The sequence below is a fragment of the Oncorhynchus clarkii genome, chromosome 13 (assembly GCF_045791955.1).
Source record: "Oncorhynchus clarkii lewisi isolate Uvic-CL-2024 chromosome 13, UVic_Ocla_1.0, whole genome shotgun sequence".
Classification (NCBI taxonomy): domain Eukaryota; kingdom Metazoa; phylum Chordata; class Actinopteri; order Salmoniformes; family Salmonidae; genus Oncorhynchus; species Oncorhynchus clarkii.
Genome location: NC_092159.1, coordinates 20,190,857 through 20,209,463, shown reverse-complemented (window position 1 = coordinate 20,209,463; position 18,607 = coordinate 20,190,857). Strand labels below are relative to the sequence as shown.

The following is an 18,607-nucleotide window of genomic DNA, read 5'->3' as shown; positions in this document are numbered from 1 at the left end:
TCTGGTGTGGACTGTTCTGCTGTGGTGTCGAAGAATTTTGGTGGGAGCTGAGGTGGGCTGTTCTGCTGGCTTCTCTGCGGGGGTGGCCACCTCTCTAGTGGGTTGTTCTCTGTCACACGCCATCCCCCTCACCCTCACCTCCAGCAGTCTAATCCTCTCCTCTAGTGCTCTGTTCTTCTTCTGCTCTTGCTTTTTATATTATTAAAGTTGTCTCACTACAGTCCAGAGTGCAGATGTCTCTCTCCACCTCCAGCTCTTCGGGTCTGGTTAAGGGGGTGTTGTTGTGCTGGACTGTTGTCTGAGTCTGTGCTGACTGGAGTGTAATCGCCTGCTGTTCCAGCTCCACCTGCCATACATCCAGCTGGGTAAATGTATCCTTCATTTCAAAGAGGGGGTTGTACTCTGTGCTGGGAGGTTGACTTTCCGCTTGGTGTTGCTCGTCTGTGGGGTTATATAATGAAGAGGTCTGGTCTGACCCGCTCAGGGTGGGGGTATCTTTCTCAAGGGAGAGATTCTCCTGCTGGGCTAATTCTTTGATTAGGTGGATGTCCAGCTGAAACTGTTTGCCCTGTATCAATACTGTTCCAGACTTATAGAGATTTATATTATCTGACTCCGAGTCCTTGTCTAGTATCCTGAGTTTCCACCCCTCGTTAACACACCCCCCCTTAACAGTATGTTAATATAGCACTGTGCCATGCCAGGGGATGGTTTGTGTGGAAGATGAGGTTGCTGATGTTCCCATTTTTATAATAGTCAGCAAAAAGTATCTCTTGATTTTCCATAAGGAGCTTCATTTGGTGATCTTTTCTTGCCTTATCATTCTTTACATACACAGAGTTCTGTATTTGAATTACCTCTGAACAGCAGGATGCAGCTTCTAATGCCTCTCAATTTGGTTGGAGTAGACTGTGCGACTCTCCTGCCATTGTTGGGCTAAAGGGCTTTGACACCTCTCACTTGACACATCGGTGCTAATTGAAGTTGTATCAAGCTTGGCAGCCTTCATTTAGCATTCAGTCCTTATAAAGTATTGTAATGTATTTGTATTTTTCTTCTTGGTTTTTGGAAATAAAATATAGCTTCAGACTAAACATTACTCACTCAGTTCCATGTTGGATGGTGTTTTCAGGTTTCTGTTGTTTTCCATAGAATTTGCTGTATAGTGTTGGAATAATAATCTTTGGTAGTTTAGTTGTAAGCCTTCCAGGTGATTCCGTAATTGCGTCCAAATTCAGGTTGTAGGTTTTGCGTTTTGATTTGGAGTGAAGGTTATGTTGTAGAGGGTAGCATCCTGTATATGTTCCTGACAAAAAAAATCCAAGTTTATCTAACACTAAATCTATCTTTTTTTAAAGAACATGCTGAAAAATGCAGGAGCTCATCTGATCATGACCTCTCTCTCTCTCTCTCTCTCTTTGTCTGTATTATGTGAGTCAGTAGCTGTTGCTGCTACTCTCGCTTATCTTAATCAGACAACGAAGGGGGAATCCGTAGCCCTCTCCCCTTATCAGGCCGGCGGGCTTTAAAGCGAGTGTAACGATTACCACTTTCAGGCCAATCTGTCACCAGGTTTCATTGCCTCATTTTGTCTGGGAGAGGTGGGCTAGAAAACAGAGAGAGAGAGAGAGAGACAAATAAAAAAAGGAGGGGCTTACACAACCTATAAACAAGTGTCGAGGCCAATCGGGCAGGTCTTCAGGCACGTAAATTTAAGAGCCTGTCAGTGGGGCGGAGGGGAGTGGGGTATGGGGGGGGCGTTAGGGAGGGCAAAGTGCGGCCCTTCTGAGAGCTAGCACTGTGTTTTTAAGAGCGTCTGCCCCACTAACCACAGCTTAAGCCTGCCAGTAAATCAAGTTGCTCCGCACATGGTCTGCAGGTGGGCCGCTCTTTTTCGCTAGTTCTCTCGTTTTCTCTCTCATTCTGACTCTCTTGTTCTCTCGCTCTCAATTTCAATTCAGTTCAAAGGGCTTTATTGGCATGGGAAACACATGTTTACATTTCCAAAGCAAGTGAAATAGATAATAAACAAAAGTGAAATTAAAGAATATAAAATGAACAGTAAACATTACTCACAAAAGTTCCAAAGGAATAGAGACATTTCATGTCATATTATAGCTATATACAGTGTTGCAACGATGGGCATATAGTTAAAGTACAAAAAGGAAAATAAATAAACATAAATATGGGTTGTATTTACAATGGTGTCTCTCTCCTCCTGCCCTTGCTGACTGCAACAGCCTGCTGGGGGCCCACCTGGTGAGAGTTTAAGCTTTAATAAGTGTGTGTCCACTTAGCACTTAAGTAGCTACGTTATCCTGCTATCCTTCCTCACAGCTACTCCAGATGGCTGGGCAAGATAGGGACACTAGCTAGCGAAAAAGGCTAACTCCTTCCATCCTCCAGGCCTCATTCACACACACTTGTAGAGGGCAGAGAAAGTGCTAATGAGCCCCTCATGATGAGCTAGTTACAGGGGCTAGCTAGGCTAGCAAAAGGCTAGCTCCTTCCAACCTCTGACACACACTTGAAGTGGGGAGAAAGTGCTTCTCTTGGTCCTCAAGATGAGCTAGTTAAAGGAGCAGTCGGAGAGAATAGGCCTTTTTAGGCTCTGAAGGTTGAGGGACTTGGTCCTGTATATAAATGTTTCGTTCCTCTACATGAAGACCTTGAAGAGGCTCAGATGGAGCTATGATTGCGTTCCCTACTAGTGTAACACACACACACTTTGAGGAGGGAGTTGCACATAAAAGAGTGAAAAATGTTCTTGGTTAACGGGGAGGGTGATGGAAGGCATTTCAAAGGAGCTCGCTCTTCATAGGAGACGATCATTGCTCAATGTGAGAATGTTTTAACTCTGCCAATCGTTTACCATAAAGCATTTGAAGTTTGAACTGCAAAGCTCCCCCTCAGTTTGGGTTTGTGCGTTCGGTGCCTATAAGAATAATTTGTTGGCTGTTGGATAAGGCCCAACCCGAGCCATGTCTGTGTTCTATTATAATTAGGTTAATACTGGTCCGCAAAAAAATGTGTGGAGAGGAGAGATTAAATAGTGTTACATGACTCAGGCCTTTTTTCAATTACATGTTTATCTGATACAGGGAATGTCTATCTCAATTTGGGTTTTCATAAGTTTTGGTATTTTATTGATACATTTTTGGGGGGGAAACCTTAGGGATGTCACACTTTTGGCCAAGGCAAGAGCCTATGGGCATACAGACAATATTATTCCTATATAGTTGCCATTTTACATGCAACACAATAGATGTAAGTCATTATAATTGACAACAGCAACATAAATATGACTTTATTTTTCGTTTCCAGAAACACTATTTAAAAAAAAAAAATCTCTAACATAATGTTATTTATGGTTAAAACAGTTCTACAGTGCGAGACAAATGGAGAGGAGAAACGTAATAACTTCTACATGTTATTCTAACTGAAAGTAAGAGTTTCCTTTGACAAAGACACATTTTTGTTCTGTTTGTTAAACTTGTTCCTCATGGTTCAGCTCACTGAAGTAATTACACACTGGCTGACGTTACGGTGTGAATTACGATTAAAGTAATGGCACTAATATGGTGCCCCGCTGCACTAAGCTTGGTATTTCTCTCAGTAGAATAACTTTCAGACACTCTCCTTTCATCGTCAGATTTTTAAAGCATCATAACCAAAGATCCAAGGCTGGTGTCAATGATTTAGTTTCTTTACCGTTATCAAAGCATCTGAATATTACTTGGCCACAAACCTCCTAAAAGGGGTGCCATGGTAGCCAGCGTATCAAACTCTTCAACTCAACTAATATTTGCAGTGCAGAGTTTGTTCGATTCGTAACCAGACCACCCAGAGAGCTTCTACCTTTTTGCCCACCTTGGCTATCATACCATGTTAATTAACTATCTATACTTGCATGGGATTTAGGCCCAACCTCCTGTGTGGTATCAACAATAGGTTCCCTATCCAATAAACTGTAAGCATGGTGGGCCTTGGGCCACGCCCGAACACTGTGCCAAAATGGGATATTATATATACAGTGCCTTGCGAAAGTATTCGGCCCCCTTGAACTTTGCGACCTTTTGCCACATTTCAGGCTTCAAACATAAAGATATAAAACTGTATTTTTTTGTGAAGAATCAACAACAAGTGGGACACAATCATGAAGTGGAACGACATTTATTGGATATTTCAAACTTTTTTAACAAATCAAAAACTGAAAAATTGGGCGTGCAAGATTATTCAGCCCCTTTACTTTCAGTGCAGCAAACTCTCTCCAGAAGTTCAGTGAGGATCTCTGAATGATCCAATGTTGACCTAAATGACTAATGATGATAAATACAATCCACCTGTGTGTAATCAAGTCTCCGTATAAATGCACCTGCACTGTGATAGTCTCAGAGGTCCGTTAAAACCGTTAAAAGCATGAAGAACAAGGAACACACCAGGCAGGTCCGAGATACTGTTGTGAAGAAGTTTAAAGCCGGATTTGGATACAAAAAGATTTCCCAAGCATTAAACATCCCAAGGAGCACTGTGCAAGCGATAATATTGAAATGGAAGGAGTATCAGACCACTGCAAATCTACCAAGACCTGGCTGTCCCTCTAAACTTTCAGCTCATACAAGGAGAAGACTGATCAGAGATGCAGCCAAGAGGCCCATGATCACTCTGGATGAACTGCAGAGATCTACAGCTGAGGTGGGAGACTCTGTCCATAGGACAACAATCAGTCGTATATTGCACAAATCTGGCCTTTATGGAAGAGTGGCAACAAGAAAGCCATTTCTTAAAGATATCCATAAAAAGTGTTGTTTAAAGTTTGCCACAAGCCACCTGGGAGACACACCAAACATGTGGAAGAAGGTGCTCTGGTCAGATGAAACCAAAATTGAACTTTTTGGCAACAATGCAAAACGTTATGTTTGGCGTAAAAGCAACACAGCTCATCACCCTGAACACACAATCCCCACTGTCAAACATGGTGGTGGCAGCATCATGGTTTGGGCCTGCTTTTCTTCAGCAGGGACAGGGAAGATGGTTAAAATTGATGGGAAGATGGATGGAGCCAAATACAGGACCATTCTGGAAGAAAACCTGATGGAGTCTGCAAAAGACCTGAGACTGGGACGGAGATTTGTCTTCCAACAAGACAATGATCCAAAACATAAAGCAAAATCTACAATGGAATGGTTCAAAAATAAACATATCCAGGTGTTAGAATGGCCAAGTCAAAGTCCAGACCTGAATCCAATCGAGAATCTGTGGAAAGAACTGAAAACTGCTGTCACAAATGCTCTCCATCCAACCTCACTGAGCTCGAGCTGTTTTGCAAGGAGGAATGGGAAAAAAATCAGTCTCTCGATGTGCAAAACTGATAGAGACATACCCCAAGCGACTTACAGCTGTAATCGCAGCAAAAGGTGGCGCTACAAAGTATTAACTTAAGGGGGCTGAATAATTTTGCACGCCCAATTTTTCAGTTTTTGATTTGTTAAAAAAGTTTGAAATATCCAATAAATGTCGTTCCACTTCATGATTGTGTCCCACTTGTTGTTGATTCTTCACAAAAAAATACAGTTTTATATCTTTATGTTTGAAGCCTGAAATGTGGCAAAAGGTCGCAAAGTTCAAGGGGGCTGAATACTTTCGCAAGGCACTGTAGCTCTGCCAACAAAGGTGTTGGAGAAACGAACAAGATGCACCTTCCAAAAGTCCTCACTTAGGGCCCAGGCCCTCAATCAAAATGCATTCTGTGTTAACGCTCTAGTCAATGAGGGGTGAAGCCATAAATCTAGGCTCTAGGCACTGTTCTTTCGGGGCCAAAATGGCCGGTTGCTCTCAGTTTCCTTCGAAATGGTCTCACATGGGAGTCATTTGAAGTGATCGAGTTTCTCATATAAAAGCAAGACTCTGTACTCTTCTACCCTCTTGTATTGCTAAAGGACTTATTCTGCCCAAGAGCTACCCAGCATAGGTTCCCGTTGAACAATAAATGACTGAGGGCCTTAATTGCTGTCACTTTAGTGTAGCTGCATGGTGTGTATTTATGTCACTGCTGGAGTGAACACACATTAGTTACACGGTTTTAGTTTTCATTGAATTATCTTGAGTTATGATATGCCAGACTTTAAATCATTTTACAAGCTAAGCACGAGATTCATAGGAGTTGATATATAATAGGTAAAGCAGTGTATGTGGTAACTTCATTAACACAGAGAGACAGAGAGACACAGAGACAGAGAGACACAGAGACACAGAGACACAGAGACAGAGAGACAGAGCCTGTGTGCCTCTACATACTGTGTCTGCCCAGCTCTCACACATCACACCGAATGTCGATCTAGCGTTCGTCCGCAGATCGTTCAGCGCGCTCTGTTTAATTTTTCACTCGGTTCGCAAATTACGTTCAGAGGTGTTAAGTACTCTCGGCCAGCAAATGCTATTGAGCCCTAAGGCTTGTAAAAGTTCTCGAGAACATAAGCAAGAAGCTTGACTCAATCCTCACTACATTCCAAAAAAAAACAAAAAACACAGATGTAGACTCCATTCCTAGAATCTTCTAGAAATAAAAACTGGAACCACGTCATATTCCACAACCTATGTTAAAAACATCACATATAAAGTAACAGGAGAGATGTGTACAGTTTGGCCATCAAGTTGGCAGCAGCGAAGAGGGAGAGAATCAAGCAGTTACGAGCATGAGTCAAAAAGATGAAGACCAGCCTGGAGAAAAGAAGACATTGAGATGATGAAGGAGGCACAGAGAGTTCTCGGTTTTCCATGTCGGTAGTGTTGGCAGTTGGTACAATCAAAGGAGTCGAGAGACGTTCAGAGCCAGCCCCACATGTCCCGGATGCACACGTTCAGAATTAGATGCCTAGAGGTCCACACTGATGCATTTTTCACAGCTTTTTGACAAGTTGTTATGACATAATATTTAAGGCATCAGTCTCCTGCCATTAAATAATGGACTTAATGTTGAATTAATCATTTACAGTAAATCCTAACATTTTTTTTTTAACTAGGAAACTAGACTTGCAAAATCTCAACAGAAATAAAGTTGGTTACTCTAGGCTCTGCAGTAGCTATAGACCCAAACACTCATTGTGCATATTGAGGGTTTTGAGTGGCATTTCAACTTTGGCTTAACTAACTACTCAAAGCTGCAGTGAATCCATTAGCGAATTCCTGCTAGTTTGTTGACCCTAATTCAGCTACGTCTGAGAAATCCTCCGTGGCCTCTGACACACACACACACACACACACACACACACACACACACACACACACACACACACACACACACACACACACACACACACAGCCTCGGAAATCCTCTGTGGCCTCTGACTCAGAACCAGAGGTCTTCATTAGCTCTCCAAGTAAAGCAAATCATATTTAATAAAAAGCCAGAGTAAAAGGGTTCACCTGGGAGTAAGATGGATTATTCATTTTGGTCCTTATTAAAATCTGCTACGGTTCTGAAAATAGGGGTAAAAGACGAGCAGTAGTCTTTTGATAGTGGAGCTTCGCACACATATCGGGGAGCACTGCGGCATAAATATAAATGAATAAATATAATTGATGAATAAATGTCATTGAATTCAAATGTTAATTGAATTAAATATGATTATCTAAAATCAACACGGTGATAAAATGCATCAGTAGACTTTAAGGAATCACAGGGAAGTCCACCGTGAGGGTGAGTTATGGTGCTGAAACAATCAAGTCTTGTCCACATGAAAAAGGGATGGATTTGAGTAACAGAGGTTAAATCCCCAACAATTAGACAGCCTCATAGAGATGGGGAGGGTATATAGTATGGGGGTTAATGATACACAGCCTCATAGAGATGGGAAGGGTATATAGTATGGGGGTTAATGATACACAGCCTCTGGTGATGGATGTCTGTTTGCATTCCGAATCGACATTCCCGAAGTGTTCATGTCAGTTGGGAACACTGCAATAATGGGATGGATGGATGTTTGGGTTAGGTTCCATGACTTGTTATTAGGACTTTTTTCATGCAGAAGAATGAATCATGCTGGATGTGGTGTTTGGATAAATCGGACGGTTTACTCTCAATCTCTCTCTCTTTCTGTCAAATCTTTTAGAAATGTAACTTTATAGCAAATTCATGTTTTGCAGTTATGTGAAAATATGACATTGAACAGACACAAACAAATAATCACAAACAATACAGGAAATAGACACTTATTCCACATTCATACTGTAGTGTTGATGTCAGGTGTGGATAAATGAAGAAAACAACATAACAGTTGAAATACATTGACTTAGGCATCCCTCCTCCTGTGAATAGTGTCTATGGCTTGTCTATGGCTTGTCTATGGCTTGTCTATGGGTTGAGTGAACAGATGCACTTTTTTCTCAGACAGACAAGACAGCCTCTCTGTCAAACTGATTGATTTGTTTGTTTATTTACTTCCTCCATGAATAATGTGGGAAAACATGGGGTGTAATATTTCCCTTTAGTCCGCCCTTGGAAGGAAGCACTCTATAGAGTGTGTGTGTGTGTGTGTGTGTGTGTGTGTGTGTGTGAGTGAGAATGCGGGGCACGTTCACAGTGTTACCGGGGCCTTGTTTGAACAGAACTTTAGCTCCCTGTTATCGTCCCCTTCAGCTATAGGAGGTTTGAAAACTTCATCTTTCTTCTCCCTCTCTTTCTTTTTACCCTCTTCTCTCCCGAGGTGAAGGTCAAAAACGTCAGGAAATTGTGGCGTCCTTTACACCCTCCCACTGCCTGATGAACCCTGATGAGCACACGTGGTGTAGAAGTGCGTCCCCCCCTCCTGTCGCCTCCTACCCATTCCTCTCACTCATCTGACCTGCGCCTCGCCCGGGGATCACTTCGCACCTCTCCTGTTTGTTTTGCTTGCCCTGTCATCCCCCCCATCCCTCGCCCCAAATGAAGCCAAATAACTCTGTGTCAGTGAGGAGACCCCCCAAACCCCTACCTCACCACAGACTCCCACTGACCCATCTCCACTGACAGAGCTGGATGGGGGTAAGACAGGCCAGGAATGTATGGATCCCTGTTTTTTTTTCAAATTCTCCTGATTCTGCTCTTAACTTTTACATAGGAGATGTCCCTCCCACATAGCTTAGTGGTTAATTATTCACCAGTCAACATGACTAGCTGGGTTATTAAATAAATAAATATCACAACATGATGTTTTCAGATGAGGAGAATTTCTAAATGTACTCAATTTATGACATAAAGTGTAACTTTGGATAACAGTTGTGTATCATAGAGCTACATGTCACTATAGCGACAAGAGAGCCCCAGAGTTAACAGTCAGACCGGGACAGAAGCCCTCACCAGACCCCTCGTACCTTTGCAGGCTTTCCTGTGAGAGATGGTTTTGGACAGGTCTCTGTAGTAACCCTCCTTGCAGTAGTGACAGTGGCGTCCGGCCGTGTTGTGGCGACAGTTGAGACAGACTCCTCCGCTCTTCCTCCCAGACAACTTGTACAGCTCCATGTTGAAACGGCATCGCCTGGCATGCAGGTTACAGTTACAGGCTGCAGAGACAGAAAGGAAGGGAGAATCAGGGGAAGAACAAAGGGGAACAATATATATATACATTCTTCAATTGAATTACAAACTCTATAGATTACTGCAGTGTATCTACACCACTTCTGGATGCCTACACCCCGCTTATCAGTCTGGTGCCTGACAACCGATAAAGCGTTGTGAATAATTACAGTATTCTCTATGTGTATGTTTACCAGATATACAAATCCTACTTGACACCTGGGCCTCAGCAGATCAGCCCCCCCCCCCCTCCCCCAAGGTAAGATACTGTGAGAGTTAACTTCCCTGATAATGAGGTCAAGCACTGAGCTGAGTCGAGTTGTTTTCGCTCTCTCTTGTTCTCTCTCTATCTATTTCTCTCTCTCTCTCACACTCTGCCCTCCCCTCTCTCTCAAGGTTATTCTCTCCTCCTAGAAGACTCTACCAGACAAGGTTTCAGTACAGTATTATCATTCCACACCAAATCCCCGGTCGTGTTTGCTGCTGGTTTACTAATGAATAAAGTTGCTAAGGCCAAGTTTAATTAGCCAGCTGATGTTTATTCATGACTCGTCGTTTGGCTTAACTTCATTAAACCCCCCGTCTGACTACACACACACACACACACACACACACACACACACACACATCCCGTCCGGGTCTCCCTTCCTCGTCAATGATTTACCACAGGACACAATAGTTCCACTACAATGTACAGCACCAAATACTGCATCACAATGCCACAGGAGGGGGGAGGGAGGGAACATGTGGATAGGGCTCCACCCTGACACATCTGCCCATGTTTTTCAGTTCACTCCCTCCCGAAACACACACGCACTCAAGTAGACTACTTCCTGTTACCATGTGCCCATCACAATCTATGGAATAGAGTCGCTTCTCAACTTGCACCAGTTAAAACAACGATCCATTGAAGGGCTGTGGTGTTTTAGTCCAGACACTGTAATTAGCTCCTTCACACAAGTTATGTTAGAGACTAGAGAGGAGTCTCAGGGGGTCCACACACAGCTCAGTCCCTTATCTGTAGGGTCTGGTTTCCCAGCTCTCTACCGGACACCAGGGGTCCTTAATTAGGGCTGTCCTCTTTTGCTTGTTTTCTTCCCGCTCTGGGACTGTTGATTTTTAGTTGCCTGGGCTCACACTGGGCTTTAGCCCCCTCACCTCTCACTTCCTTAGAGGCATCACGGTGGAAAACTACCCATCTGCCTTGGGGGCATCGCATAGGAAGCCTATCCTTCCCTTAACCCTCTTGCCTGGAGGCCCGGAGGTTTAGGGATTGCTGGCAGAGAGAGTTAAGGAACGGACACACCGGTAGCATTTACCGGCAGAGAGTACAGTGCCTTGCGAAAGTATTCGGCCCCCTTGAACTTTGCGACCTTTTGCCACATTTCAGGCTTCAAACATAAAGATATAAAACTGTATTTTTTTGTGAAGAATCAACAACAACTGGGACACAATCATGAAATGGAACGACATTTATTGGATATTTCAAACTTTTTTAACAAATCAAAAACTGAAAAATTGGGCGTGCAAAATTATTCAGCCCCTTTACTTTCAGTGCAGCAAACTCTCTCCAGAAGTTCAGTGAGGATCTCTGAATGATCCAATGTTGACCTAAATGACTAATGATGATAAATACAATCCACCTGTGTGTAATCAAGTCTCCGTATAAATGCACCTGCACTGTGATAGTCTCAGAGGTCCGTTAAAAGCGCAGAGAGCATCATGAAGAACAAGGAACACACCAGGCAGGTCCGAGATACTGTTGTGAAGAAGTTTAAAGCCGGATTTGGATACAAAAAGATTTCCCAAGCTTTAAACATCCCAAGGAGCACTGTACAAGCGAGAATATTGAAATGGAAGGAGTATCAGACCACTGCAAATCTACCAAGACCTGGCCGTCCCTCTAAACTTTCAGCTCATACAAGGAGAAGACTGATCAGAGATGCAGCCAAGAGGCCCATGATCACTCTGGATGAACTGCAGAGATCTACAGCTGAGGTGGGAGACTCTGTCCGTAGGACAACAATCAGTCGTATATTGCACAAATCTGGCCTTTATGGAAGAGTGGCAGCAAGAAAGCCATTTCTTAAAGATATCCATAAAAAGTGTTGTTTAAAGTTTGCCACAAGCCACCTGGGAGACACACCAAACATGTGGAAGAAGGTGCTCTGGTCAGATGAAACCAAAATGGAACTTTTTGGCAACAATGCAAAACGTTATGTTTGGCGTAAAAGCAACACAGCTGAACACACCATCCCCACTGTCAAACATGGTGGTGGCAGCATCATGGTTTGGGCCTGCTTTTCTTCAGCAGGGACAGGGAAGATGGTTAAAATTGATGGGAAGATGGATGGAGACAAATACAGGACAATTCTGGAAGAACCTGATGGAGTCTGCAAAAGACCTGAGACTGGGACGGAGATTTGTCTTCCAGCAAGACAATGATCCAAAACATAAAGCAAAATCTACAATGGAATGGTTCAAAAATAAACATATCCAGGTGTTAGAATGGCCAAGTCAAAGTCCAGACCTGAATCCAATCGAGAATCTGTGGAAAGAACTGAAAACTGCTGTTCACAAATGCTCTCCATCCAACCTCACTGAGCTCGAGCTGTTTTGCAAGGAGGAATGGGAAAAAATGTCAGTCTCTCGATGTGCAAAACTGATAGAGACATACCCCAAGCGACTTACAGCTGTAATCGCAGCAAAAGGTGGCGCTACAAAGTATTAACTTAAGGGGGCTGAATAATTTTGCACGCCCAATTTTTCAGTTTTTGATTTGTTAAAAAAGTTTGAAATATCCAATAAATGTCGCTCCACTTCATGATTGTGTCCCACTTGTTGTTGATTCTTCACAAAAAAATACAGTTGAAATGTGAAATGTGGCAAAAGGTCGCAAAGTTCAAGGGGGCCGAATACTTTCGCAAGGCACTGTACTTAGCACCTCTGAACAGAGTGGCAGCCATAATTTGTCATCCGATTCTACATGTAGAATCGCGCAAACACGTCGGCAGTCACACACCCGCAGTGTGTGTTTAGGGGTGGTCCCTGAAACACTGCACCTGAACGAACGGCGAATGAACGGCAGATGGACACTCGGTGTGGTGTGTCCGCTCCCTCAGGCTGCCGGATCACTGCTCAGACTGCTCCAGACACTACCCAGACTCCTTCACTTCCTGTCTAATGGTGGGAGCAGGGATTACAACAGCTGGGCAATATGCATTCTCTCCATCTTTACAAAACAGAGCTATGCTACAGGGCGTGTTGGCTATTATACAGTATGCAACTGGGATGCAAAGGTGTAATACGCTTCAAGCTACAGTAACTGGTTCCAATTGCGACCAATAGGAAAGAGCAAAACATACTTTTATCTAAGCTTCTGGTTCTTAGAACCTTAAAAAGTGATAGACCTGCATCACAGTAGCCCGTACAGAGTCAGACCTCTTGTCTTCAGTCAAATCCTCCTGGGCTTGAGAGGGGTTCCAGCAATGCATTGCACCGTGCTCTCAATGCACTGAGAAAGAAATGCCACATGACATTTAACTGAGCAACATACGAATATCAAAGTGTTTGAGTACAAACTGCTTTAACGATTACATCATTCTGGTAGTTTCCTTCTCTGCTAGACTTAATGAAAAACAATTGAAGATAAAAGCTGACGTGCCGCTTGCTTGTCTGGTATTGGCTTATCGCGTTTCCTGCAATGTTGTGATGTCATTCAGGCTTCATTCAACCCTTATCCATTCATTCATGTGGAGCCCCCCCCCTTTCATGAGTTCAACCAAATAATAATCTTGCTTTGTCTTGGTGGTAACTATGGCGATATAGCCGCTCGCCATTGAATACCTGTTATACTTGTGGGTTTTTTCTATATTTCAGAGCTCTGAAGACAAGGCCCATGTTGTTTTAACACCTGCATTGACCTGGGACATTCTCTGTGCTGAGGTTTCACAGCCGCAGCTCTTCCTGACAGGCCTCGTCTGAAGTTGAGACACCTTCACAGTCGCAGAGGAACTAGAGGAGGCTGGAGAGCAACCCCCGTTGGTGCTGTTAAACGCACACTTCTACGGTGGGATTCCTGTGATGAGACCCCAGCCAAATGAGAGAAAGAGAACAATTGTGTTTTCCGCTACTTTCAACACAGACGCACACAAACAGAAATAAGCTAGTCACACCTGCTCCGTGGGCCAGGCAGGATTCAGGGTGACTGCCCTTCAATAGAGAAACACACAAAAGCTGCAGGCGCCTCGCTCCTGCCAGACGTTTCAGCACACACACCTACCTATACTACCATGAGACTCCAATGCACCTCAACACACACATATAGGAATGCCTGGCACGTACTGTGTGTTTTGAAGTGCATTCTCTCTCTCCCATTTACCAACTGTACAGCCCGTCATTGTAAATAAGAATTTGTTCTTAGTTCTTAACTGACTTGCCTAGTTAAATAAATGAATAAAATACACATTTTGTCTTCGGGGCATGAGAACACATTATCTACTATTACGAAAGCAAGGTGATAACTGAAAATATTCAACGAAGAGACATGACACAATTATTTGTAGTGCAATTTCTACTTGTTTTGTTTCATATAAATGGAACATACTGTACATTTAATGTAAAATTGAATCTGGAAGTAAAAAATTAGACCAGGAAGCAAAAGTGTGGTAATTTTCAAACCTCAGGGGGCTATCAACTCTAACCCTTCAGGTTGGGTTACCGCGGCAACCCACCACTAGTTAATGACCCACAGGTAGTAAAATGTGTTAACTGATCCCTTTAAGCACATATAATATAAAATGAGGCCTAGATCTATCAGTTGTTACTGTTTCTCGCACATCCTGAGAAACACCCCACATTGGACCACCAGAGAGAGTTGGATCTAAAGAGAGTGTGTTTGTGTGTGTGTTGCAAAATTGGCAGATGTTCGCTCCGAACGGTCCCCAGGCTCTCGGACTGACCCCATTGCTATCACTAACACACAGCCCTGCTTCCTCATTTTCCTAATTAACGAGAAAGTTTGACCCTGGGAGTCAAGCTCAAGTTGAGGTATGTTCCACTCGACAACTGTTGGTCTAGTTTCATATAGAGATGGATTTGTTCAGGAAATTGACTGCTATGAAGAACTTCGTTACTGAATACATGTATATACGTCATATAAAACCTTCATTAGAGCCTGACCACCCACTCTGCAAGACATTTTCAAAAATGTTCATCTCACTGTCCGTCTGCCCAACCGCCCGTCCATCCGTTGTAACATTCAGGGGTCACAGACTGACCTGAGTCCTGTCATCGTTATTCCACAAACACCACGAATTCCGTCTCCCAGTCGCCTCAACCCTTCACTATCCCCCTAAACCAGACGCAATAGCAACACCCAACACCAGAGTGTCAGAGCAGGAGTAGGGAGCAGGGGTAGGGAGCAGGGGTAGGGAGCAGGGGTAGGGAGCAGGGGTAGGGGTAGGGAGCAGGGGTAGGGAGCAGGAGCAGGGGTAGGGAGTAGGGAGCAGGGGTAGGGAGCAGGAGTAGGAGTAGGGAGCAGGAGTAGGGAGTAGGGAGCAGGGTTAGGGAGCAGGAGTAGGGAGCAAGGGTAGGGAGCAGGGTTAGGGAGCAGGAGTAGGGAGCAGGAGTAGGGAGCAGGGAGTAGGGAGCAGGAGTAGGGAGCAGGGAATGGAGCAGGGGTAGGGAGCAGGGGTAGGGAGCAGGAGGCAGGGGTAGGAAGCAGGAGTAGAGAGCAGGAGTAGGGAGCAGGGGTAGGGAGCAGGAGTAGGGAGCAGGGATAGGGAACATGGGTAGGGAGCAGAGTTAGGGAGCAGGGGTAGGGAGTAGGGAGCAGGGGTAGGGAGCAGGAGTAGGGAGCAGGGGTAGGGAGCAGCGAGCAGGGGTAAGGAGCAGGGGTAGGGAGCAGGAGGCTCTTGCTATTCTGCCCCTAGGTTTAAAACAGACAGGCGGGGAAGCCCCGACACGCAGTTTACTTTTAATCCTACGGGCGCCCCTGAAAGTAATCAGATTAGACCCAGAAAGCCCCTGAAGACAAAATGAGAAAATATTGTGTGTCTCTACTTCGGCGATTGTTTTGGTTTTCGAGCGGTTTCGGCGGCGAAGGGGAGAAGGGAGGTGTGTGTTTATGTTGTCCATGTGTGGAGGGGTTGATGAATTCTGCCTGTTACATCAGCAGCAGAATGGCCCGGTATTACAGCACATTTTTAGAATGCAAGGCATGACGCAACACTGAACACCAAATGTGTCTCAAAATGACATTGTATGACTTTTAACCAGAGCCCCTCTGGTCACAAAGAAGTGCACTATTAGGGTCAAAAGTTCAATGCCCTCTACCCCGCTAACCTATAGACAGCATGCTTAGGACTGGTCTATATCTGGAGACTGAAGGAAACATTACATTAGACACGCACCCGCAGTAGTTGAGAGGGAGTTGTGCTCCATACAGCCGAAAGTAAGAAGATCACATAATTGACGTACAGCCAGGAGATCCCACCTCAGACTAGATTCATGCTAGAGATCTAATCCACTTTAATCCACTCTACAAGTGGGTATAAAAGTCTGATTGGAAAAAACTGACACATATGACTGCACTCTATGGTACACCTTCAACCGTGCCAGACCAACACGCACGCACACACACTCTAATGTACGCGCGCACACACACACACTACTGCTTTAGATTCCTTGCACAATTTAAAGCCTTACGTAGGGGGTATAATGATATCGTCTGTGATTTTTAAATCTTTCCCATCTTTCTCTTACTTCAGCCGTAAGGCCTTGCGTTGTAGTTAAAGTGCACCAGTCACAAACAATCATTTTGATTCACACATCCGCAACTGGCAGCAGCCTCTTAGGCTATTGGCAGACAGCCAGATTCACTCAATGTTGACACTTTCCTTGGCTATGATTTTTTTTTATTTATTTTTTTTAAACGTGGCGTTTATGACAGTTAGCTAGGCCCACTTCCCACAGCTCTTGTAGCCAGGACAATATTGAATATATCAGGACTGAGGACCACACCGATGCTGTAGTAGGTGTATAATTCACATGCCCTGGAATTCCACTCTCCCTTATAAAGAAATAATAGTTTCTTGCGAACAAAATGACTGTTTTTTTGCTCAACAACCCGACAGCATCTCACTTTCTCAAAGCCCATAAAAACAGCAGGACACACACACACACACACACACACACACAAAGCCTCAAGTGATCTGAGAGAGAGAGAGAGAGAGGGGAAATATTTACGCTAGCGCTGCAGCTATGTCGTATGTATCATACTCACTCAGATATCAACTAATAAATCTGACGCATTAAACTTCATGACAACAATTACATCAATTGCTTCATGTTACCGCAGTGGTTTATTCGTGGTGTGTTATTTTTCCTTTTACATTGGAACAATCTAGTTTTTGTTGTCTGGTTTATTTGTTGATTTAGACACTGCCATGGTAAAAGCTGGGCATTAGGTCATTCCGGAGCTGGGAATTCCCAAATAAATCAAATGTATTCAGAGAGTTTAATGGGTGACGTCACACTTATATGCCTGACAATGCATGTTTTGAGACGGTCCCTTTGGAACAAGTTATAGCATCAAGTCAATATGATTAGACGGTCCTGACAACTTCAAATGATGCATAATATACAGATGAAAGAGCAGTCTGGTGTTGTTTAGTACACATCTAATAACTGCCAGTCAATTCAACAACAACAAAAATGTCATAGCTGACATTCTGTTTTACCTTCGATCGAATGAGGGAGCTTTATTGAATCAGATTAAATGCTCTATTCAAATCATATCCACTTTAGCCAACATCCGCATTAACGGTGGTTTTGGCGGTGTTGGAGGTGGAACTGCGTTAGCGCTGTATACATAATGCGGACATTGCCATTGGCTGCACCGAGTCGCGTTAGGACAAATCCCATGCAGCCTTGTTTACAAGTTCGAACACTGGAATGTGAGATGTAATCTACACCTCGATTAGGCTGACATAAATCCTCATTATTTCGTTGAATTCGTTTAAAATTGATCTTTATTATTTCTACAACTACATTTTGTTGTTCTGAACTTCTACGCGAGCGGATCGGTTTAGTGGCTTCCTGACAGTGATCAAGAGCATCCGCTCACCAATTTGACAGCTCCAACGTAGTTACAACTCCGACAGAGTGGAAAAAGCATCTACTTTATTTTCCCCCGATAGAAATAACATCATTCTCCATGCACTGTAAATTATACATTGATAAGAGCTAAGTAAATGAGTAATCAGCTTGGTGAAGGGGATTGTAATTACAACATAGCAATAGTTTTAGATGATTTTTGGGGGACATGTAGCCTATTTGAGTCATTATGGACCACACAGGATAAAGCTGGAGCCTGGAGCACGGTTCACATCGACTGGACCCGTTGTCATTACAGTTCCATGATTAGTAAGGATTAGGGTAGATTTATAGGACTATTGTTGAACCCTTATTGAAAAAAATTGTCAACCTTCCTGTATTTCACAGATTGAACTTGAATATGGCAACTTTAAGGATGAATCAAACCACAGTATTTTTGATTCATCAATATATTTGGTGCGTAAAGGCTCTCCAAACCAGTTTTTTTTTCATGATTTATACATACTTTCCCAACCCTAAAAGGTGTCTAAATAATCTACAAAATCAGAGTATTTTTAAATCTACCATTGTTTTGGGTTTTATGCATTAAATGATCTGGTATGATGGCGCATTGATAAGTTATACAGTTTAAAGTCGTTATTTTTGCGCTTAAAGTAACTGCCCAGTGTTTTCAGGATTCAATTAAATATTACCTGTAATTAATTACAATAGGAGTTCAATTGTTTTCTTTCCCAAAAAATTGTAATTAGGTATGTTAAAAAAGCATATTTTCTGTGTTGGAATGGTGTGGGCGTACCTCAATGACAAAATGGTGTGGGCGTATACCGGTCATAAAAAAAATCATGAGTAGACCGCTGATTGGCCAGCTCTACTTATCCTTCCACTTATACTGTGTTTTCAAAATACCCCTCAAAATATCCCTCAAAAGAGGCATAA

The 18,607-nt window shown here is 43.4% G+C and overlaps 1 protein-coding gene across 2 annotated transcripts in view; it reads right to left on the bottom strand.

The window, feature by feature from the left end:
• LOC139424550 (netrin-1-like) overlaps nucleotides 1-18,607 on the bottom strand; it is a 92,355-nt gene that overhangs the window by 34,988 nt on the left and 38,760 nt on the right. For both annotated transcript variants that reach the window (XM_071176505.1, XM_071176506.1), the window contains exon 3: nucleotides 9,352-9,540. In XM_071176505.1, coding sequence (XP_071032606.1) covers nucleotides 9,352-9,540 — 189 coding nt within the window. The remainder of the gene's footprint in view (nucleotides 1-9,351; nucleotides 9,541-18,607) is intronic.